At 58.3% G+C, this 22672-nt stretch overlaps 1 protein-coding gene across 1 annotated transcript; it reads left to right on the plus strand.

The window, feature by feature from the left end:
• The first annotated feature begins 1635 nt into the window (after positions 1-1635).
• EPHB3 (EPH receptor B3) lies at positions 1636-21343 on the plus strand. Its single transcript, XM_045851342.1, has 16 exons — positions 1636-2201; positions 10720-10784; positions 11871-12543; positions 14860-15015; positions 15780-16130; positions 16295-16419; positions 16604-16763; positions 16843-16951; positions 17345-17397; positions 18362-18484; positions 18605-18852; positions 19325-19540; positions 19652-19801; positions 19902-20095; positions 20195-20350; positions 20477-21343. The coding sequence occupies exons 1-16, from the start codon at positions 2099-2101 to the stop codon at positions 20583-20585; spliced, it is 2991 nt and encodes a 996-aa protein (XP_045707298.1). The 5' UTR covers positions 1636-2098; the 3' UTR covers positions 20586-21343.
• The last annotated feature ends 1329 nt before the right edge of the window (positions 21344-22672 follow it).

Raw genomic sequence — 22672 nt, forward strand, 5'->3', positions numbered from 1 at the left:
AGTTTGTTCCCATGAACCCTTCCCAATGTCCCCTGAAATTCCCTCTTCTCTCCCCTGTGGTCATTGTCAGCCTGTCCTCTGTTTCAGTGTTTTTGGTTATATTTTGCTTGTTTCTTTGTTTTGTTGTTTAGGTTCCTGTTAAAGGTGAGGATTCTGAGTTCTTAACAAGCACCTGAGTGATCCTTAGATCTCTGATGAAGAGCAATGAGTTAGTCTAAAAGCTGTACAGTCTTCTGTTCAAACCCCACTGCTGCCACTTATTAGTACTGTGACATGGAGCTAGTCACTAAGCCTTTCTAGGTGTCAGTTTTGTCTGTAACATTAGGCTATAATAACATCTGCCACTTAATAAATGAGACCTATTGTCCCAGAGTGTTTATTGCACCTTATAAATTTTGTTGATCAAATGGGGTAGAAGTCCAGTTTTCTAAACCAGAAACCTGCAGTTGGTTCTCTTTGATGTCTTCATCTACCACATATCTCTCAACTACTCAGTCACAAACCCCGAGAACTCTTTACCTCCTAACGCATATTAGACCCGCCCATTTCTCTCCCCCTCCATGCCACTGCCCTAGCCCAGGACACCATCTTCTACCTGACCACTGTACAGCTTCCTCTCTGAGCTGATTTCCACCCTTGTCTCCTCCCACCCATACTTCCCAGAGCCGCCATGCTAATCTGATTGGGTAGTGCCTCTGCTTCAAACCCTAGCTCTCAGGAAGGTCTTATGAATCTGAAACAATTCCTCGGGTTCCTCCACACTTCTAAGCTTTCTTTCAGCCCCTCTCAGACTCTGCACTCAAGAGCTTCACTTCTCCCAGATTCCTTCAATGAATATCAGTCTCTCTTACCCTGGCACTTCACACAAAGTGTGTTTGCTCTGCCTGAATCAACCCCCCCCCCCAACTCCCCAAACACACATACTTCACCTACCACTCATCATTCATATTCAGCTTGAATGTCATTTTCTCAGTACCTGACAGAGCCATGCCCCTCACATGTGCTCTAGGAACCGTCTTTCCTTCATAATACCTGTTACTCTCGGCTGTGATGACTTCATGCTTGCCTCCACCACTAAACTAGCTCCAAGGGAATGCAAAGCTCTGCCTTAGCCATTGCTGTAGCGCCAGCAGTTACTGGAGTCTGGCTCAGAGAAGGATAAGATACGTGGCTGAGTGAGTGATGAAGGAACAATCGAGTGAGAAGGCTCTGGTCGCAGGGTATGTCGAGGTGAGTGCTTTCAGGTGAGACCTAAATTGAATTTAGGGTCTGAACCTCTCTGCGGAAAAGACAGCCATGTGGGGGCGTCCCTGGGCATATATAGGCCACAGGGGGGCGCCCCGGGTTCACTGTATCTAGAGAGCAGCTTCTGGTTTACTAATCGCCAATGGGCGACAGGAGGCGGGTTTTCCCTGTGATGGACAGTATTGCTCCGCCCAATCTAATTCATCTTTTCCTTGATCCCGCCCAGTCGGGACCTTGAGGATGGGCTTGGTGGAGGCGCCGCCAATTGAACTTCAACAGAGAGCTGTCAGGGCGGAACCAGCCGTCCTGATGGTCTGTGAGTGGGCGACCGGTGAGTAGAGGCGGGGCCTCAGCTTTAACAGGCAGAGGGCCGTTCCCGCCCCTCTCGCCCAGAGCGGCCGCGCCAGCTCTAGGTACCGCAGAAGTGAGTACGTGAGCGCCGCGGCAAGATCCGTCCTTTGCCTTCCGACGGCCTGAGTGCCGGGAGTCCCGGATCAAAGTCGAGCCCGCAGCGCACCTCCGGATTACCGCGCACCCCGAACTACCACTGCTTGCTCCCTCTCACCCCGGTCGGCCTTCCCTAGTTTTGCATTTCCGAGCTCTCCAGCGCCCCGGATCCTCTTGGACCGGTCCGTCCAGATTCCCACGGGATCGACCTGCTAGCATCGCCGGATCGGAGCGTTGCCTCGGCCCCGGAATCGCTCGTCTCGACTGCACCCTCTCTTTGCTCGATTTCCTGTCACCGTTCACGAGTCCTCCTCGCAGCCCGACGAGCGGACCTTCACCCGGGTGTCCGCAGCCCTGCCGGCGCGGCTTGGCGCGGCCCGGCTCGGCTCTCGGAGCCCGCCTGGCCATGGCCCGAGCCCGCCCACCACCGCCACTGCCGCCACCCGGGCTCCTGCCGCTGCTCCCTCCGCTGCTACTGCTGCTGCCTGCTTGCTGTCATGCTCTGGAAGGTGAGCAGCGTCGGGGTGCGCTTCCACGGATTAAGGTGCTTGGTCTCCCTAGCGTGGGCCGGAGAGAGCCCGCAGGGTGGTCCGGTGCGGGCTGAGCGTACGTCGGAGAAGGGTCCCCCACCTTCGCCTGCTCTAGGGGCTGGAGGACTGGGTGGTGAGGATGCTCCCAGAGACGCCTCCGAGGCTCCGGCTTGTTCCGAAACCAGTGGTCCACGGGTTGTGAGATCGCGGGCAGTTTGACTCGGGTGAGCGTCCCGAGAGTCCTGGCCCCACGATGCGCTTTTGTGAGAGTACCCCGCGGAGAAGCGGGGCCTTCGGGACCTCCAGGAGGCGAGGAAGTGTGGGCGACCCGCAGGCAAGGCGGAGATTCTGAAGGTGCTGCCGAGTTGTGTCGGGTGGGGGCAACACAGGACTCCCCAGGTTGGGGCCGGCGTTGGTTTCGAGCCCGTTGGAGATAATTATGAGTATGAGTGCACGCACCCCGCTTTGTCGGGGAATGGCTGCGGGGGTGGAGAGGCGGGTGCCTGTTATTGTTTGTGGTTTACCGAGTGCCAACTGCACACGAGGTGCTGTGTGCGTGGACATTGCACACCGCTCTGTGGATCCCCCTCCACCTTCTTGCAGGACACCCCCGAGTGCTCGGGTCTCCCTCGAACCCATGAAGTGGTGGGGTTTGCCCCAGGTAGCACTGCAGCCAGGTGCCTTACCCATTTAGCCAGTGGGAAAAGGCCGGGCTTCTCCATGGTTCCGTGAAACCTGCCCAGACTGCTGCTGAGAGGATGGCTCCAACTTCCAAATGACTGTACTTGGATGAACAGCCCAAGTGTTGTTTGCCCTGGAGGGAGAGCTCACACACTTGCCACTTGCCACAAGCCTATGGAGGACAGGGGAACTGACACTGGACACAAACCACACACACACACACACAGTTTCAAAAAACTTGGAGCTATGGAATGAGGAAAGAATAACCTGTAATGTGGAAGAGAGGGCAGCACAAAAAATTGGGGAAAATTAGAATATAGGCAGTACTTTGATGTCTTTAACAGATCTAGTCACTTTCTTAGTTTAAGAACAAAACCGACTTCTGTTCCTACGTTCACAGTGGGGGTAAGGTTAAAGGGTGGAAGGAAAAAGAAAACCATAGTTCTGAGAGAAAGGTATCTTCTGGGACTTTCTGATTTTGTCCATGGAGAAAATGTTCCTATGTACTCCCTGCACTTCCCACCGCCCGCCCCCCCCCCCGCCCCGCCCCACTGCTTTTATCTCTGAGCCCTCTGGTTGCTGACAGACCGATTCACACGGATGGACACATGCAAATTCAGACAGACACACCAAGGTCGCGCCCACACTTGCGCACACTCATCCACATGTGTGTGATAGGATCGCTGGCATGAGAAGCCAGTGCGGGCTTTGTTGTTGGTTGCCTCAAGGGTGTGAGCCAGCGAGCCTGTTGAAGTTCCCAGGTCCGTGTCTCGGCCCAGGAGAGGCGACACAGGCACACACGCTTATGGGGCTACATGTGCTGGCTCCAGGGCCCTTGCTGTGGGGCGCAGTGGGCGCTGGTGCTCAGGATGGGGCGGGGGTGTGGTTTGGGTCAGTGGTGCTAGGACTACCTGAGGAGGCTCCCCGCTTCTCCCTGTCTTTTTTCCTCCCCTCCTCCTTTTCAACCCTCACATTCTGCTAGGCCTCTGAGGCAGGCCCTAGCTGGGAGCTGGTCTCTGGAGACCAGGGAGCAGAGGGAGGGGCTGACTATGAGGCCAAGACCTGGTGAGCTGTGGCCCCTACCCCATCCCTCTCCTCCCCCGTCAGCTGTGAAGTGGGCTCTGGGGCTGCTCTCCTGCTGAGAGGCTGGGCCAGTGTGGGGTGCCCCTAGGAAGCAGCAGTGCCTCCCAAGCGTGGCTTTCACCAGTTCCTTCCGCCAACTCCAGACCTTAGGGTCCTTGGTTTGTGTGTGAGAGAATGAAAGGAAAAAGAGAGATACTGCAGGCACTGATCACAGCCTAGACGGCACCCCTACCCACCCTCCAGTTCTCCCTCACAGTCGGATGGGATCGTACCCACGTCCTAGGGCTGTTGTGAGGATTGAATCCTTAATGTGTGTGGAGTGCTGAGCACATAGCCATTGTTATTCCAGGATTAGCTGTTATTATTATTATCCCAGGGTTTGCTCCTTAGGGAACATCAGAAGTGAAAATTTACAGTTGTGCCCTTCCCCTGCTGGAGAGTGATTATAGGACAGAATAATGGGGAGAGGGAAGGTCGTCCAAGGAGGGAGAAGTTGTCACCCCACCTCCCTCCCCTTTTAGCTCTGGGAGGGAAGGGGTGAGATGGGCAGAGCTGTCCCTGACTCCAGCCTGTCCCCCACCCCTATTCTGGATGGAGCTGGATGGTGGGATGGGTAGGCTTGGATGTCCTGGCTGCGACTAGGGGACAAGCACTGAAGATCTCTTCAGTGCCTCAGGCTTTCTGGGCAGGGGACCTAGTCTCCTTGCTCCAGCCTTCCATTTAGCTTTGCCAGAATATGGTTTTCCCTTGGCCTAGGGGAGACCTTGGCTCCCTGAACCTCCAGTCGTTATATTTAGGCTCAGGGTGTGTGAGCTGAGAATGCAGCCCCGCGTGGACCCGCTCGTTAAATACTGGCTAGCACCCAGTTGCTCTGCCCTCCCTGCACACCTGGGCTTCTGCAAAACTCTGTATCAAAGGATCGCGTTAGTTTTCCATGACGATGGAGCCAGAGTCCTTGCTTGTCCTCCCTGGTTGAAGAAATACCCCGCCCCTTGCCCTTTGACTGGTTACCCCACCCCCGACACACACACACACACACACACACACACACACACACACACTGCCCTCAGATTTACCCACAGACACAGGGAAACAAGGCCACCTTGTTGGGTCTCCTTTCCAGCAGTGTTCCCAGTCTCCCAAGTGAGACCACCCTCCCTTTCAGGAACAAGAATGGGAGTGGGACCCAGTCGGCGAGCAGACCGGGACCGGGGTGTGGGATGAGGAGGGCTGTTGGGACCAGAGTCCTTGCACCTGAGACAGGAGGGGGCAGGCCCCTGCTGGGAATGGCAGACCCTGTTGAGAAAATGGAAAAGCAGTTGTGAGGTGGGAGCCGCCGCTGCCGGCCCCCTCCTGGCCAAGCCACGATAGCCGAGCTGCAGCCGCAGGGGAACCGGTTCCTGAGGCACAGGGGCAGTGCGTGAGTCCGGCCCTTTCTCAGGCTGCGGCACTGACCACTGACCACTGCGTATGTGGTGACTGAGCGGGACAATGGCCTGGGATTTTTGCGGCTGGCTCACTTGTTTGAGTTGCCTCTGCTCCCCCGCCCCCGCCACCAGTCCCTGTTTGTCATGAGCCAGCACTTCAGAGCTCCTGCTGGGAGACAGTGGCAGGTATTCTGGGAACCAGTTTGCTTGTCACTGCCTTCCCTTTAGACAGAACTGCTGCCGCCGCCTCTGTGGCCTCGGTGGCAGCGAGCGAAAGCTGAAGCTGCCATGGGCAAGGCCTCCGCCACCCGGCCTTATACTAATTAAACAGCGTGAAGAGGCTGAATCACCAGGGCTGCATAGTTTGAAAATTGTAGCCCTGCCTGTTGTGCTGAGTCAAACTGGTTTGTCGGGATTGGCAACTGGAGGAGGGGAGTGCTGGGGAGGCAGCCTGGGTACAGCTGGACACCTGATGGGGTGGGAGCGGCCTCTTGCCCCCAAGGGCTGCCCTGGCACCAGGTCTCTTGTTGTCTTCTGTCCCCAGACTCCTGGCCAGACCCACTGTGACCCAGATCCCTGGGAAGGGCTGTCTGTCTGTCCAGCCTTGTGACAGGCCGGTGGGGCCAGGACTCGGGTAGGGGGCATGGATGAGCACCGAGGCAGCTGGGCTCCCTGCCCTTTGCTTTTTCCTCCCTTCTCCTCCCTCTCAGGTTTATTTAATTATAAACCCCCATGATCTGAGGAGAAGAATGAAAAACAAAATGTGTTCTCTGTTCTGAGATGCTCCGCACCCCTCTCTCCAAGACATGAGTGCCAGGGGACCATGGTGGGGGCAGATGGATGGGAAAGGTGGCCCTGAGTGAGTTAGGCCCTCCAGGTCCCCTGGCAGAGAACCCCAAGACGCCTAGGTCCTCACCAGAGAAGACTGGGGACAGATCGCTGGAGTTGGTTGGCTGAGGTGGGGACCCTCTGTGTGGGGGGGTTGGGGGGTGCAACTCAGGGGAGGCATGCAGCTCTTCCTTTCTGCAGGCAAGGCTCTGGGACGCACCTTCTCGCCCAGGCCACAGCCTCTCTGTCCTCCTGCCCCTGCACAGGGTGGTGCAGCGTGGCCTTTTCCACCACCTCAAAGCCCCGTTGCCTGGAGTTGGGCCGGGAGGCATCTCGCTTCTTTCTCTAGAACTTTTGGTTCCCTGTGTCTCACCAACACCCGTTTACAGGGTGGGGGCTGTGGGGCCTTGGAGTGTGGGGCCGGCCGGGGCTGGTGGCAGGCTCCTAGCTGGTGCTGCTTCACTAGGATGACCCAATGAGGCTCTCAGACACAAGCCCTGTTCTCCTCGTGCTGGACCCCCCAACTTAGGTGTGTAAGTGTTGCTCGAAGGTCCTGCGGCTAGATCTCTTCATGATGCCACCCTCTCCCCAAAGGCTCAGGGGCCCTTGGGACAGTGCCATTGTGCTGGCAGGGAAGTGGCCTGCTCCTTGGCCACAGGCTGCACTGGGGAGGCTGCACCCAGCCACACCCAGAATCATCTTCATGCCCCTGCCCCACCCCCCGCCTTGTGACCTTTGCTGCCGGGGCGCAGGGAAGCACGTCTGCACCTCTAGTCAAGGTTGCCCCAGTACCACTGCTCTCCTAGTGGACACTGCCCCCTCCGAACCCCTGCCATGGAGAGGCCTTCCATGCAGCGTGTGTGTGTATGTTGCACGTGCGTGAAGGGTGCACCTCTGAGGCTTTACTCAAACTCTAGATGTTTACACTTACGTTGTGTCTGTACGCGCCTGTCGCGTGTTTCAGTGCCAGGGGGCCTCTGTGTGTGTGACTGTGTAAGACCACGTAAGAGTCTGTGCAGGAGAGCTGGTGTTTGTGTTTGCACTTGCCCACACTCAAGACTGGAGCCTGTGACTGGCAGTAGTGTGTGCAGTGGTGTGTGTCGGGAGAATGTTGGGTGTGTGTCCCTCTGCAGACGCCGGTGTCAGGAAGTCTGCACCTATGTGGACAGTGTGAGTGCGTCTGGGTCTGCGGCCAGGAAAGATGTTCTGTGTGTGAGTGTCTGAGGAAGCCGACGTGCTCGCCCGGTGTATCTGGGAGATGGACCACCGTGGCTGCGTGTGAAGCTGTGTGTGCGTCCGTGGGCAGCTGCGGCTTTGCGTGTGTTTGTCCACCGTATGTGTTGACTTGTCGCTCCTCCGCCGCAGCGGTGGGGAGTGAGCCTAGCCCCCGAGAACTGCACAAAACGTGTGCGTCTGTGTGTTTGTGCACAGGCGAAGGCCACAGGGAGGCCGCCACGTGGCTGTTCTCTGGCGCTCTGCGGAAGTTTGAAAGCGGTAGTGCCTCACTTCTAAGCATCTAAAGGCCTAGTCCCAGAATGTCCCCAGGCCTGGGGTCCACTTCCCTGCTTGCTTTTGGGGGGCCTTCGGTGTTCCCTCGCTGACCCAGCCCTGTATCTGGGAGTGGCCAGCTGCCCTGTGGTCCCCCTCCAGCAACCACATGATGGAACAGAGGAGGGTCGGGTGCAGGCAACAGCTGGGCGTTTGGAGACTGCTCACTCACTTTTCTTTTGTCTTTATCCGCCGTACCTCATATCCTTTGCCCCAGCCCCAGCGCACACACCCACACCACACACGGAGCAGAAAAAAAGGTGGGCTCTGCTGGGTTGGGACTCTCCCTCCCAACAGACGGGGGCTCTGTCCCCCTCCCTTCCACTCACACCCTTCCAGAGGCTGGGATTGTTTGCGAAGGGAACAGACCCCTCCCCTCCCCCAGAGAGCCAGCCCCCTCCCCATCAGGGTGACCGGAGCCCTTCCTCAGGCACACAGGACTCGAAATCCAAGTCCTCTCCTCATTAATGGGAAAAATGTGCCGAGATTGAGCGATGGCCAAGGCTGAGCGATGGCCAAGGGCCGATCCCCTCCCTCCCTCTCTCGCTCCCCAGAAATTAAACAGAAATGAAGAGCCTCCCCCTTTCTCCTGCCCGCCCCCCTCCTCCCACCGTCCCCCTCTCCCCTCCCCTCCCTCAGAGCCAGCGCAGGGCTTGTTTTAAACTGTGGAGGAATCTGGCTGGAGGGGGGAGGGGGCTGAATATTTGGGTTTAAACAGTTCCAGATGGGTTTGGCACAGGCCGAGCAGAAGGAAGTGAGGGCGAGGGAGGAGGGAGGCAGCCGAGGGAGCAGCGCGGGCGGGTGGCGGGCAGCGGGCAGACAAGCAGGCGGACTGGCTGGCTGGCTGGGGGAGGGGTGCTTTGGGCTGGGCTGGCCCGGCTCCCTGGGACAGGACTACATCGGGCTGCTGGCTGGGGTAGAGGCCGCTTGGCAACCTCCCTCTCTGCCTCTGTCTCCTTGGGCCTCCTTGTCTCTCCATCTCACTGTCTTTTGTAATGCGCCGTCGGCCATCCCAGCTGTCTGGTCCTCGCCCGCCGCCTCTGCACATCCCTCCTGCTTGGAGCCGCCCACCATCCGCCTCCACGAGGCCCCTGCTCCACCCGCCAGCCCCTTTCCCTGCCTGTCTCTGGGCCCCTGCTTCTGCCCGGTCTCTTCTTCCCTCCTGTCCGTACCGCCCCCCCCCCCCCCCGCCCAATGTCTGCGTCTGTCTGTCTGTCTGTCTGCCAGAGGGGCCTGTCAGGCCACCGACGATGACGACGACTTTGAGTCTGGGAGAGCTCACCCTGCAGCCCACCCTCCAGGGACCAGCGCCGCAGGGACTGGCTGCTGCCCGGCCGCCCCCACTGCCTCACTTGAGAAACTGGGGCCACAACGGCCTCCTTCACCATCTTAGCTCAGACCCAGACCGCAGGAAATCAGCGAAGGCCACAAGCCTGGAACCTGTGGGGTGTGGGTCTTTCCCCTCTGGGTACCCTCAGCCTGCTCTGCTGTTGGTATAAAGGCCTCCAGAAGTTCTGGGGTGACTGTGCCCTATTCCAGCTGAGAGGGTAGGGGAGGGTGGCTGGCTGTCCCGCCTTTACCTCAAGAAAGGAGTTGGCACTTCTGTTCCCTCTTTCTTGCTCCTAGATCTGATCTTGGGGTCACACTGTCAGCAGAGTTGTTTAGTCAGAACCCAGAACCAGGTTCTTTTTTTTTTTTTAAAGATTTTATTTATTTATTTTCAGAGAGGGAAAGGAAGGAGAAAGAGAGAGAGAGAGAGAAATGTCAATGTGGGGTTGCTGGGGGTCATGGCCTGCAACCCAGGCATGTACCCTGACTGGAATTCGAACCTGCGACACTGGTTCACAGCCCGAGCTCAATCCACTGAGCTACGCCAGCCAGGGCCAGAACCAGGTTCTGAGGAGAGCAGGTATATGTCAGCAACATTAACGGGCTCCTCCTGGGAGGGGAGGGAAACAGACAAGACACTGCAGCTCAGAAAAGGACTGGTGCTGTGACAAAGCCCCTGGCCCTGGATGCACAAAGGAAGGTTTCTAATCCTGTCTTAGGGGTCAGGGAAGGCTTCCTGGAGGAGGCGACCACTTGGTTGAGACTTAAAGGATACACAGCAGCTGTCCAGGCTTTCTCTGTTTCTCTTTTACAGAGGGCCATATTGCAGGGAGCATGCTGTGGTTTTAAGGGGTTAGTTGTAGAGTCAGCTGCATTTGAGCTGCCTCTCAAGCCTTCACCCCGAGTCCTAGCAGTTCTACCTTAGACCATATATTTATATATATAAATATATTTATATTTATATATATTAATACCTCTGAGCTTCGGTTTTCTCATCTGCAAAAGGGATACGCCAACAGTACCTTTATCTAAAGGTTGTAGGAAGAACTGCACTAGCTCTCAGGGAGCTGGGTCTCGGTGGCCCCCTTCCCACCCTCAGAGAGCTTTCCTGCCCTGTTCACCCAAGGTGGCTGAGTGGGAGGCTGGGGTGGAGTGGGTTCTGACCTCTAACTGCCCTCCCCTTCCTCGGGGCAGGGTGTGTGGGGCTGGGCCTTCTCGTTGGGAATGGAGTCCAGGGAGGCCTGGGCAGCAGGGTCTGAAGCACACGGGCCTTTGTTCCAGCATAAAGGCTCTGCTGGCCCCTTTGTGTGGAGATTAGCAGAGGCCGTAGGTGTGCGAACCGGCCCTGGCTCTTGCCTCATTAACCCAGGCCTGGGGTCAGCAGCGGACACCCATTCTCAGCTGGCCTGAGCTGACACCTCTGGGGCGGTGACATCTCTGGAGATGGCTGCAGAGTCTTCTCCAGGGCAGGGGAGCTGTGGGCTGGGGGACTTGGGGGAGGGGGAGAGGGGTGCCTGGCAGGAATTGGTCTCCAGTGTTCTGGCCGTTGCTGGGTAACCTTTCTTCCCACCCTGATCTTTTTTCTTCTGTTGCTCCCGCAGAGACCCTTATGGACACAAAATGGGTGACATCTGAGTTGGCGTGGACATCTCATCCAGAAAGTGGGGTAAGACTTCTTTCCTCACCACTCGCTTCTCCAGCATCCACCCTCCTCGCCTTCCCAGGGCTGGAGGAAGGCCGCCTCTCTCGCTGCCTGTCAGTTTCAACTCCTGCAGCACCCCCATCCTTTCCACCTGTCACCTGCCTTCTGTGCCTGACGCCCATCTCTGTGATATTTTTATCTCTCACCCTTCAACCTGCCTCTGTCCCTCTCCTACACACGTCATCTCTGTCCCATTCCTGCCCACCCCTCAGCCTGTCTGCAGCCCGTCCTGCCCCTCTCCGGCCTGACAGCCCTTGGCGTGTCCACCCTGCCTCCTTCCTTCCTGGACCCCTGGGAGCGGCACTGGCTTGGGAACCAGGAAACCTTGGGTCCAGACCTCTAACTCGCTCTGTGACCTTGAGCGAGGCAGTTTATTTCTGGGCCTCCATTTCTTGACTTAAAATCCTATAGCCCCGACATCTCTGAACTATTCTAATTAGCCTCCCTAGTTGGCCTCCACAACTGCACTAAGCTCTGGAGCACCGAGGCTGACTGTGAGTGCTTGGACAAGTCCCTGCCTTCCCAAGCCCTGACTTCCTTTTCTCTGGAGTGGGGACGACAGAGTCACCTTCCTGTGAGGTTGCTGTAAAGGATAAACGTAATAGCCGATTGGATTGCATGCTTACTCTCTATCAGGCACTGTTACAAGCCCATTACATGTGTGACTTCCTCACAGCCCCATTTACTTCCAGTCAGCCTTTTTTTAGAGACAATGAAACTAAAGCACGAAGATAATAAACATTAGGGGCAATCCTCACATGGTACTTATCAAGTGTCCTGAGTGCTTTATTCATTTAAAGTCATTTATTCCCTGTACATCTTCATTCACGCCATGTCACAGATGGGGAAGTGGAGGCAGAGGGAGGTTGAGCGACTTGTCCGCAGTTACACAGCCAGCCGAGAGCTGCGATGTGAGCGCAGATAGTCTGTGTGTTCAGCTGCTGCACCGCAGAAGCATATCTGCGAAGTAAACACAGCAGATCCGGTCGTCTGGTAAGCACTTGGCAAACGTTGGTACTCACTCCGTCTTTTCACTCGGTCCGTGCACAGTGGGAAGAAGTGAGTGGCTACGACGAGGCCATGAACCCCATCCGCACGTACCAGGTGTGCAACGTGCGTGAGTCAAACCAGAACAACTGGCTTCGCACGGGGTTTATCTGGCGGCGGGATGTGCAGCGGGTCTACGTGGAGCTCAAGTTCACTGTTCGTGACTGCAACAGCATCCCCAACATCCCTGGCTCCTGCAAGGAGACCTTCAACCTCTTCTACTATGAGGCTGACAGCGATGTGGCCTCGGCCTCCTCCCCCTTCTGGATGGAGAATCCCTATGTGAAGGTGGACACCATCGCCCCCGATGAGAGCTTCTCGAGGCTCGATTCTGGCCGTGTCAACACCAAGGTGCGCAGCTTCGGGCAGCTGTCCAAGGCCGGCTTCTACTTGGCCTTCCAGGACCAGGGTGCCTGCATGTCGCTCATCTCTGTGCGTGCCTTCTATAAGAAGTGTGCATCCACCACCGCAGGCTTCGCCCTCTTTCCCGAGACCCTCACGGGGGCCGAGCCCACCTCACTGGTCATTGCCCCTGGCACCTGTATCGCTAATGCTGTAGAGGTGTCGGTGCCACTCAAGCTGTACTGCAACGGTGACGGGGAGTGGATGGTGCCTGTGGGTGCCTGCACCTGTGCCTCCGGCCATGAGCCAGCTGCCAAGGAGTCCCAGTGCCGTTGTGAGTGGGGACTGGCCTTGGGTGGGCGGGGAGGGAAGTGCTTGGGCCACAGCCGCCTATTGCCCCCTGTCTGCTGCTCCCTACCCGCCAGACAAGGTAGTCTGGCATCAGGTCTGGGGTGGGGGCCGGAAAGGGAAGAGGGGTATCAGGTGCAGAGAATGTCATGCAAGGAGGGAGATGAGAAAAAATATGGGGAGATACAGACATAAAAAGAGAAAAAAATGAACCTTGAAGGGAGACGTGGAGAATGAAGGGAGACGTGGAGAATCCTTGACAAGGAGGTGCCCCGGGAACCTGGTCAGACTCAGGAGGCCGGCAGAGATGCGTACTTGTCCCTGCTCAAGGGTGTGCCTCACCCTGGGAGTACAGCTGTGTGGGCGGAGGCTGTGGGCACCCCGTGCTCGGCCCTTTCACCTTGGGGTCTTATCAGCTCTGTGACAGGCATTATTTATGCACCGTAGACAGGGGCTCAGTCCCTGGAATCCGAGTCCTGCCTCTGCCTCGTAGCACCTGTGAGAACGTGGGCGAATTACTTAACTCTCGAACCTGTTTCCTCATATGCAGAAAGGGGACAGTAATGATTTCTTCATGGCGATGTGGTGGGGCTCGAGTGAGCCGAGGCATGTGAAGCCTTGGAGCAGTGCCTGGCGCATGGTGTGCACCAGCTCTGCGGGAGCTCAGCTGTGACTCTCGGAGCCTTGGGATGCGTGGCGATCAGGCATCGTTTGTCCTTACCTCACACACAGGAGCTTAAGAGGCTTTTGCCCCGTGGCTTGCCGAGACTTATGTACTCGACTTCTCTTATTTGAGGCTCACCACCACCTCGTAAGGCCAGTCCAGTTATGTCCCCTATTCTGCCAAGAAGGAAACTGAGTCTCCAAGAGGCTCTGCACTCGAGGCCTCACAGCTGGGATTGCGGGAACTGGGCCTGAAGCCTGGGCCAGTGATCTGTCACGCAGGACAGGATGTCTCGGGCCTCGTCTTTTGTCGCCTCTGCTCAATACTCTCCCGTGGCACTTGAAGCCTGTAGCTTTGTGGGGTGGCAGCTGGCTCTAAGCATAGCCCGAAGCGCGAGGGGGTTGGCGGCCCCAAGCCGTCTTTGAGGCGGGGTTGGGTGTCGTCCTGAGAAGGTGAAGAGCGCCTTGCCGGGCCCCTCTCACTTCTCTTTGGGAACCTGCCCCCAGACTTCCTCTTCCTAAGTGGAGAAAGGGGGTGGGGGTGATGAGCCTGACAGCCTGAAGAGGGGCTAACACTCTGCAGGTCCCTGGCAGGAAATGCATGCTGGTTCCCACAGCAACCAGGCTGGCCTGGCCTCTGCCCCCTCCCCCACTGGCTCTAAAGAGCTTGGATGGAATATCACCTTAGGGAAGGGAGAGTAAACCCCAGAGAAAGACATAGCCCCAACTCTGGGCATTCCACACTCTGCATGACCTCCCTGGAGGTAGTCATTTGTGGATAGGGTGACCACATGCTTTAGTGTGTCCAAGGCCCTTCTAGTTCATGCCCATTGTCCTAACATGATTATTACTAGTGACCCCTTTCACTCTCAAAATATTCCAGTTTGGATAATAAATTATATGGCCATGCTAGATCTGGGGAACATACAGAGCCCAGGTCCAGGGCCCTAGTATAGATGGTAGAGGGCAGGAGAGAGGGCAGAGAACTGATGGTCAGGCATCCAGCTCTGGGCTCTCTTTGAAGCCTGGGGATCCCCTTGTGGATGCTTTGAGGCCTCTGAACTCCAGGTGACCCCAGCTCTCCTGCCTGCTTTCTTTCTCTCCTTTTCTCACCCCTCAGCACCCACCCCTGCCCAAGAGCAGAAAGAAGCTGCCGCCCTGCTCCTGGAGGGTGGGGAGAGAGGTTGGCTGTGAGACTCAGAAGCCCCATCTCCAGCCTGTCCTGGTGTGGCCCTGAGGGTCCCTCGATTTTCCCTGAGCTCCAGAGAGGGGCGAGGCACCTGGGCGGGGTATAGGGTGCGGCCAGTTCAGTAGTGGTCTCTTCCCATCTTCCACCTCTTCCTCCTCTTCTCTTTTCCCGGCCTTGACAAGCCCAGGCCGTCTAGGCTGAAGTCTTCATCGGTGAGGCCCCAGGTGAGGGGGCAGCACTGGGGAGGAATCCGCTGATGTGGGATTTCCACAGGGCAAAAGGGCCTTTTGTAGCTGCAGCTGGAGTTAGGCAATAGCAGCATGGCCCCCACAGTCTAGGAGGTGGAGGGGCCAAGACCTGCTGGGGAAAGGCCAGATTCTCACAGCGGTGTGGAGGATTGGTTTCTGCAGGGAAGGGAGGTGAGCATGTCCCTCCTGTTCTTGCCCACAGCCTGCCCCCCTGGGAGCTACAAGGCGAAGCAGGGAGAGGGGCCCTGTCTCCCCTGCCCCCCCAACAGCCGTACCACCTCGCCAGCCGCCAGCATCTGCACCTGTCACAATAACTTCTACCGTGCCGATTCGGACTCTGCAGACAGTGCCTGTACCAGTGAGTGAACGCGCATCCTCGCGCTCCCCGGCTCCAGGCCTCGCCTCTGCAGGCCAGCCTCGGAGGGCGTAAACAGTCACGATGAGTATCTCCAGGCTCAGGAGGTTAGAGGTGGTGCTCAACATGGCACAGCTAGGAGATGGCTGGCCCTGAGCTTGATAGAGTTCAGGTGGGCTGGCTCAGCCCTTCCATTAACACTTCATGAGCACCTACTAGCTCCTAAGCATCAGGAACTGGCTGGGCCTCTAGCCCATCTCCCTCTGTGTAGAACTTCTGCTCTCTTCACTCAGCTCCAACCACAGAGGGGACCTCACATCCCTCAGGCAGCCTGGAGTCCCGCTCTCCCCCTGCTCTGGCCTTTCGTGTGCCAGGCATTGTACCAGGCACCAGGGAGGTGGAGGAGAATCCGATACAGTCACTGCCTAAAACACAGCCTGGTGGGAGGAACAGAGATGAAAACAGATAATGGCCACATACTGTGCTGAGTGCTGGGCTGGAGGGATGCCCAGGAGTTGTGTTATGGGAGTGCAGAAGACAGGGAGAGGATGAACGAGGAAGGCTTCCAAGAGGAGGTGACACCTCAAGTTGAACCTTGAAGACTAAATAGGAGTCTGCCCAGTAAAGAAGTATAGGAAATGAACTCTGCTTACTAAAGCAGAGGCAGGGGCAAGGAGGTGGGAAGCAGGTTGGAATGTGCAGGGACTCTGGGCAGCAGGGTGGTCCTAGAGCCCCTCACTCAGGGCCTTTTCCCTCCTTCTCCACAGCTGTGCCATCTCCACCCCGGGGTGTGATCTCCAATGTGAATGAGACCTCTCTGGTCCTGGAGTGGAGCGAGCCCCGGGACCTGGGGGGTCGGGATGACCTCCTGTACAATGTCATCTGCAAGAAGTGCCATGGGGGCCCTGGGGCCGGGGGGGCCTCGACCTGCTCACGCTGTGATGACAACGTGGAATTTGTGCCTCGGCAGCTGGGCCTGACAGAGCGCCGGGTCCACATCAGCCATCTGCTGGCCCACACGCGCTACACCTTTGAGGTGCAGGCAGTCAATGGTGTCTCGGGCAAGAGCCCTCTGCCCCCTCGCTATGCGGCTGTGAATATCACCACCAACCAGGCTGGTGAGGAGGGGACCCGGGAGGGAAGGGCCGGGGTCATCTTCCTGCACAGAGCTGAGGTTTCCCAGGGCCTGCCAGTGGGCCACCAGGGGACCACGGGAACTGGGTCCTTGGGAAGGGTGCCAGGGCCCAAGGAGCCCGTGGTGAGCCACCCACTCTTCCCCCAGCCCCGTCTGAAGTGCCTACACTCCACCTGCACAGCAGCTCAGGCAGCAGCCTGACACTGTCCTGGGCACCCCCCGAGCGGCCCAACGGCGTCATCCTAGACTATGAGATGAAGTACTTTGAGAAGGTCAGAGACTCAAGGGGCAGGAGGAGGCCTTGGGACGAGAAGATTATCCCCAGATAGTGTCAAGGGCCCTTGGGAGTAAGGCCTTGGGTCCTGAGGGAGCCGTGGGGTGGGCCTGAGGGTGGGCAGGGGGCGATTGGCCTCAGGGCCCACTGAGACGCCTGTGGAATCCCTGCTGGTGTTGCAGAGTGAGGGCATCGCCTCCACCGTGACCAGCCAGAAGAACTCGGTGCAGCTGGACGGGCTGCGGCCCGATGCCCGCTACGTGGTGCAGGTCCGCGCCCGCACTGTTGCTGGCTATGGGCAGTACAGCCGCCCCGCTGAGTTTGAGACCACGAGCGAGAGAGGTGCGTGCCCTCCGTGCCCGTCCATGCCCCAGCCCCCACTTTCCCTCCCTCCACTCACCAGGGCCCTCTCTGTCTCCAGGCTCCAGTGCCCAGCAGCTCCAGGAGCAGCTTCCCCTCATCGTGGGCTCTGCCACAGCTGGGCTCGTCTTCGTGGTGGCTGTCGTGGTCATCGCTGTTGTCTGTCTCAGGTACTCCCGGGCCCACGTTTGCTCCTGTGGCCGACAAGAGCTTCCCGTTAGCACCCTAGCGTGCACACGCATAGGTGAATCATTGCCATGTCGAACGCAGAGCCACAGCCTCCCTGGGCCCCGGCTCTCCTTGCTGGAGGGGTCCTCTCTGGTCCATGTCCACACCCACATCCACATCCTGTTCCCTCTGCGTCCACTGAAGCTACTGGCCGAGTGGACCAAGTCCACTGAGCCCCTTGCCCCAAGACCCAGTGGCTGCTGTAACTGCCAACCTAGCAGCCAAGCACTGGTCCATCCCCTGGGCACACTACCCCTCCTGTGTGCCCTAGGGCCCCCCAAACAAGGGTTGCTGTGGGAGTTGTCTCAGGCCTCCCCCCCCCTCCCCCCCTCCAGGAAGCAGCGGCATGGCTCTGATTCAGAATACACGGAGAAGCTGCAGCAATACAGTGAGTTTGACTCCTTAAGCTCCCTTGGTCCCCACAAGCCTTGGAGATGCCTCCTCCTGCTTCCAATCAGTGCCATTTCCTGAGCCCCTACCTTATTCCTGCCAGCCTCAGAGATGAATGAGATGTGACCCCTGTCCTCCAAGGCAGTTGAGTCCTGTGAAAAAGACAAGATGCATGTACACAGGAAGCAGTGAGAAAAACAATTAAGTGTTAAGCTGGGTGTTCCTGTCATAAAGGGCACTAAGAGTTCAGAGAGGAGGAAGGCTTCCTGGAGGAGGTGGCCTGCCTCTGAACAGGATATAGAGAGGTGAGGGAGAGCCCTCCTGGCTACAGGAGCCCCTGGAAGGTAGTGGGTGGGGTGGGGAGAGTGCCCAACTGTGGGGGCAGTGAGAAGACCGGTCTGACAGCTGCCGGGGAGTGGGGCCAGGTAGTTGCAGCCAGCCCTCGGAGGGTCGTGAGAGGCAGGCAGAGGAGTTGGGACTTGACTCCACCGTAGGTAATGGGAAAGGCTCTCAAGCCGAGGAGTAACATAATGAAACTATTGTTTGAGGAAGACAGGTATGCAGGTAGATTGGTGGGAACGGTCCAGAGGCAGAGCGCCCTGCTGGGAGGCCGTTGGAGTAGTTGGGGTGCTGAAGGCCTGACCGAGGTCAGGGGCGGTGTGAGTAAGGGGACGGGCAGATCTGGGAGAGGTTTGGACATGATGAGAGGTGCAGGTGAAAGAAGAACCCTAGGAGAATCCCACGATCATTATGGACACCAGTTCTCATGGAGGGGAGGAAAGCGGAGGAGGAGAGAGGGGAGGAGGGGGCAGTTGTGGCTTCAACAGAGAGGACTGTGGAGCTGGCTTAGCAGAGAGGTCACAGCCTGTGGTCCCGCTAGGGGTGACAGCCTGTGGGTGCAGGCTGATGTGTCTCCTCGCCATCCCCAACCTGAAGTGTGGGCCCACCTTCTCTTTCTCTAGTCGCCCCCGGAATGAAAGTTTACATTGACCCGTTCACCTACGAGGACCCTAATGAGGCGGTGCGGGAGTTTGCCAAGGAGATCGATGTGTCCTGCGTCAAGATCGAGGAAGTGATTGGAGCTGGTGAGTGCCTGGGGGCACGAGGGGGAAGAGAGGTTGGGGGAGGAGGGGTTGCCCCAGAGGGGGGCTGCGTGTGTGAGCGATCCCAGAAATAATTTACTCCCTGTGCCCCGCGCCCTGCAGGGGAGTTTGGGGAAGTGTGCCGGGGTCGGCTGAAACAGCCTGGCCGCAGGGAGGTGTTCGTGGCCATCAAGACGCTGAAAGTGGGCTACACTGAGAGGCAGCGGCGGGACTTCCTAAGCGAGGCCTCCATCATGGGTCAGTTTGACCACCCCAACATAATCCGGCTGGAGGGCGTGGTCACCAAAAGTCGGCCAGTCATGATCCTCACCGAGTTCATGGAGAACTGCGCCCTGGACTCTTTCCTCCGGGTAGGAGCCAGCCCCAACCCCTCACCGCTCCCCTGCCCGGGAGAGCTGGGCCGAGGAAGCCAGCCCCTCCCATGGGCCACACAGACCCTGTTCTCAAGTCCATAAGTGTTTATCAGGGTGGCATGGTGTGGGGCCTTCAGAGCCAGGGAGACCAGGGTTCTCATCCTGACTCTGCCCCCACTGCCTGCGTGACCTCAGGCTTTGCTCAGCCTCCGAGTCGAGCTGCCTTGGCTGCAAAATGGAAGTGGAAAGTTTTGTTTGGTTACTCACCGGGATTAACAGAGATGTTGTATACAGATGCCTGTCACAGAGTAGGGCAGCTTCCTTACCCTCAGTGCCCTCTGGACGTGGTCACAGGGATACGCAACGCACAGTCTTGGAGGACTTGGAGAGGGTGGGCAAGCAGGCCGTGGGCAGGCCCTGGGCCAGGAGGGAGGGGATGGGTCTGCCTGAGCTTGCTCATTGTCTCCAGCTCAACGATGGACAGTTCACCGTCATCCAGCTGGTGGGCATGTTGCGGGGCATTGCTGCTGGCATGAAATACCTGTCCGAGATGAACTACGTGCACCGAGACCTGGCTGCCCGCAACATCCTTGTCAACAGCAACCTGGTCTGCAAAGTCTCAGACTTTGGCCTCTCCCGCTTCCTTGAGGATGATCCCTCTGATCCTACCTACACCAGCTCCCTGGTACAGGAAGCAGCCGGGAGGGAGACTGGGGGCGGGGCCAACCAGGCAGGGGCTCAGGGCTGGGGACCAGCCCGGAGTCATAGGGTGAAGGGCATGTGCGCCCCCCACCAGGGTGGAAAGATCCCCATCCGCTGGACTGCTCCAGAGGCCATAGCCTATCGGAAGTTCACCTCTGCCAGCGATGTCTGGAGCTACGGAATTGTCATGTGGGAGGTCATGAGCTATGGAGAGCGACCCTACTGGGACATGAGCAACCAGGATGTGAGTGGGGCCAGAGTGGTGGGGGGAGGGGGGGCAAGAACTGTCCATGGCTGGGGAGCAGAGTGGTTGCTCACTCCAGGTGTCCCTGCTTTCGGCTCAGGTCATCAACGCTGTGGAGCAGGACTACCGGCTGCCCCCACCCATGGACTGCCCCACAGCCCTGCACCAGCTCATGCTGGACTGCTGGGTGCGGGACCGGAACCTCAGGCCCAAGTTCTCCCAGATTGTCAACACCCTGGACAAACTTATCCGCAATGCTGCCAGCCTCAAGGTCATTGCCAGCGCCCAGTCTGGGTCAGTACCTCTGCACCTGTTCCTACCCTGCTCTCGAGCCAGCAGCCCTCCCCCTTTTTCCCCTAACATCAGGACTCACCAGGTCCCCTTCTTCCACAGCATGTCACAGCCCCTCCTGGACCGCACAGTCCCAGATTACACAACCTTCACGACAGTGGGTGACTGGCTGGACGCCATTAAGATGGGGCGGTACAAAGAGAGCTTCGTCAGTGCGGGGTTTGCATCCTTTGACCTGGTGGCTCAGATGACCGCAGAGTAAGTGTGCCTCAGACTGGGCAGGGCAGGGCAGGGCCGGGCCGGGCAGGGGTTTCTGAGCTGAGCTGGGCCTGGGGGTGGTGGGCAGGAAGGGAGAGACTGAGCCTGCCCTTGGCCCATCTGCAGAGACCTGCTCCGGATCGGAGTCACCTTGGCTGGCCACCAGAAGAAGATCCTCAGCAGTATCCAGGACATGCGGCTGCAGATGAACCAGACACTGCCCGTGCAGGTCTGACACCCAGCTCCCACGGGGTTGCACCCCCCAAGGACCACAGAGGGACTCTGACCAGTCAGCTGGACTGTTGGACTTTTGGATGCCTGGCCTTAGGCTATGGCCCAGAAGATGAAAGTTTGGGGAGGGCCCAAGCTGGGACTTCTCCTCCAGGCCTGTGCTCCCTCCCCAGAAATTGTGCCCAACACCTCTTCATATTGAAGATGGATTAGGAGAGGGGTGATGACCCCGCCTCAGGCCCCTCGGGTGCCCAGGCCTTCCTGCTCTCCAGTGGGAGACCTCCACCACCTCAGACTCGACTGTTCTTCAGTGCCGGAGGTCCCGGCAGGGGCAGGTGGGAGATAAGCCTGGGTTCAATAGGGCCCAGCCCTGGCAGGGGTGTGGCCCCCCAGGTAGGCAGAGAGCAGTCCCTCCCTCAGGAACTGGAGGAGGGGACTCCAGGAATGGGGAAATGTGACACCCCCACTCCAGAGCCAACTGGCACCTCCAGTTTGCACAGGGACTTGTTCTGGGGGGCTGAGGGCCCTGCCCCGCCCCCACCCTTGGTGCTGTCATAAAAGGGCAGGCAGGGGCAGGCTGAGGAGCAGCCCTTGCCCCCCAGAGACTGACTCTCAGAGCCAGAGATATGATGTGTATGAGTGTGTTTGTGTGTGTGCACGTGCTGGCCTGCACAGAGAGCGTGGGTGAGTGTGTAAAGGCTCGGCCCTATGCCCTGCAGCGGGGCCAGCTGGGCCGTCAGTGGAATAAAGGCAATAAGACGATTCTCTTGCTCCTTCTCGTTCCGCTCCCGAGGCAGGATGCCCTGGTGCCCTGGAGTTCACAGTCCCTGGTGGCCAGCCCTTCAGAATTCCCTGGAGCCACTGGGAGGCCAGATCCAGGCCCCCCGCCCCCCGGGCTCAACTTGCCTCCTTTTTTGCTGTAGTGTCAGTGCATCTAACTTCTTGGCAGTGGGGTGACGACAGGAGAGCACAAACTACCCCGGAGCTTCCTCCAGGGCCCAGCCTTCCTGGGCGGAGGGGTGGACCCTTGAGTCCAGATGGTGTGTTACAGGCAGCATCCTTTCACACCCATTGCTTCTGAGGGAGCTGAGGGTAGAGAGGGTTGGTCAGCTCCCAGAGTCACATGGCTGAGGGCCAAGGGGCGGAGAGCCCACTGGAGTTGAGATGCAGAGGCCAGCTCCTTTCACCAGACACTGGCCCAGAGGTGTGGCTAGTCTTTGCCGTGCTACTACGCTCCAGGCATTGGGCTAAAATGCTCGCTCAATCTCTACATGGATCTTATTTAATCTGACAACAACCCACCGGGGAGGGAAGTATTTTTATCTCCTTTTTACAGAGGAGGAAAGGGAGATGTTAAATAACTTGCCCCAAGTCAGAGTCTTGAACCCGTGAGGCCTGGGCTGGGGCCCCTACCCAAAGACTGCCTGCACACTAGAAAGGTTCAGAGGGTAAATAGCAAGAGCCAGGGAGAGGGTCGGGGAAACAGCTTCTGTAAATGTCCAGGGAGAAAGCGCGGGAGGCGCCCAGAGACCCCTTGGATGCTGAAGAGAGGTAGGGGGCGCAAGTGCAGTCGTTTTTGCAGTGTCAGGAGGGGCCCTTGGGCAGCAATAACCCCTTGCGTGACATGGAACAGGTTTCCAAGGTATCAACGCGGCCTAAATTAGAGGGTAGTTGACTGGGCCCATGGGGGGAAGGGCGTGGACAAAGCCTCCTAGATCTCCGGGTTCATGTATCGAGGCCCCTCACATTTCTGGGATGCTTCCAGGCTAGCCCAGCGGTTGAGGAATTCTAAATGGGGGTGGTTGCTAGGGGCTGACGGGGCTTCAGGCCCGGAGTCCTGGGACAGCTCCTTTAGGTCAGGAGACCCGAACCGGGAGGGCAGAGGCTCCGGCTGCCGCTGGCTGCCTGGCAGGGGAACAGGGACCCAGGCGGCGGGGGCGCGGCGCAAGCTCCCTGGGCTGCTCCAGCCCCTCCGCTGCGCTGAGACCGCGCCCGCTCCTTAGTATTCCCCCCACGGAGCCCAGTGCCGCGCTGCAGTAGCTGGCCCGGGGGAGGGGCACCCCGCAAAGCTCTGGCCCACCGCGTCCCCAC

This window comes from Phyllostomus hastatus, unplaced genomic scaffold, assembly GCF_019186645.2.
Source record: "Phyllostomus hastatus isolate PE091 unplaced genomic scaffold, TTU_PhHast_1.1 phas_contig_86, whole genome shotgun sequence".
Classification (NCBI taxonomy): Eukaryota; Metazoa; Chordata; class Mammalia; order Chiroptera; family Phyllostomidae; genus Phyllostomus; species Phyllostomus hastatus.

Bases quoted from the DNA above. Each gene is read 5' to 3' on its own strand.
- EPHB3 (XM_045851342.1), top strand. From the start codon at position 2,099: ATGGCCCGAGCCCGCCCACCACCGCCACTGCCGCCACCCGGGCTCCTG. The intron at 16,952-17,344 runs GTACTCCCGGGC...CCCCCCCTCCAG, and splicing joins ATCGCTGTTGTCTGTCTCAG to GAAGCAGCGGCATGGCTCTG. The intron at 18,485-18,604 runs GTGAGTGCCTGG...CGCGCCCTGCAG, and splicing joins CGAGGAAGTGATTGGAGCTG to GGGAGTTTGGGGAAGTGTGC.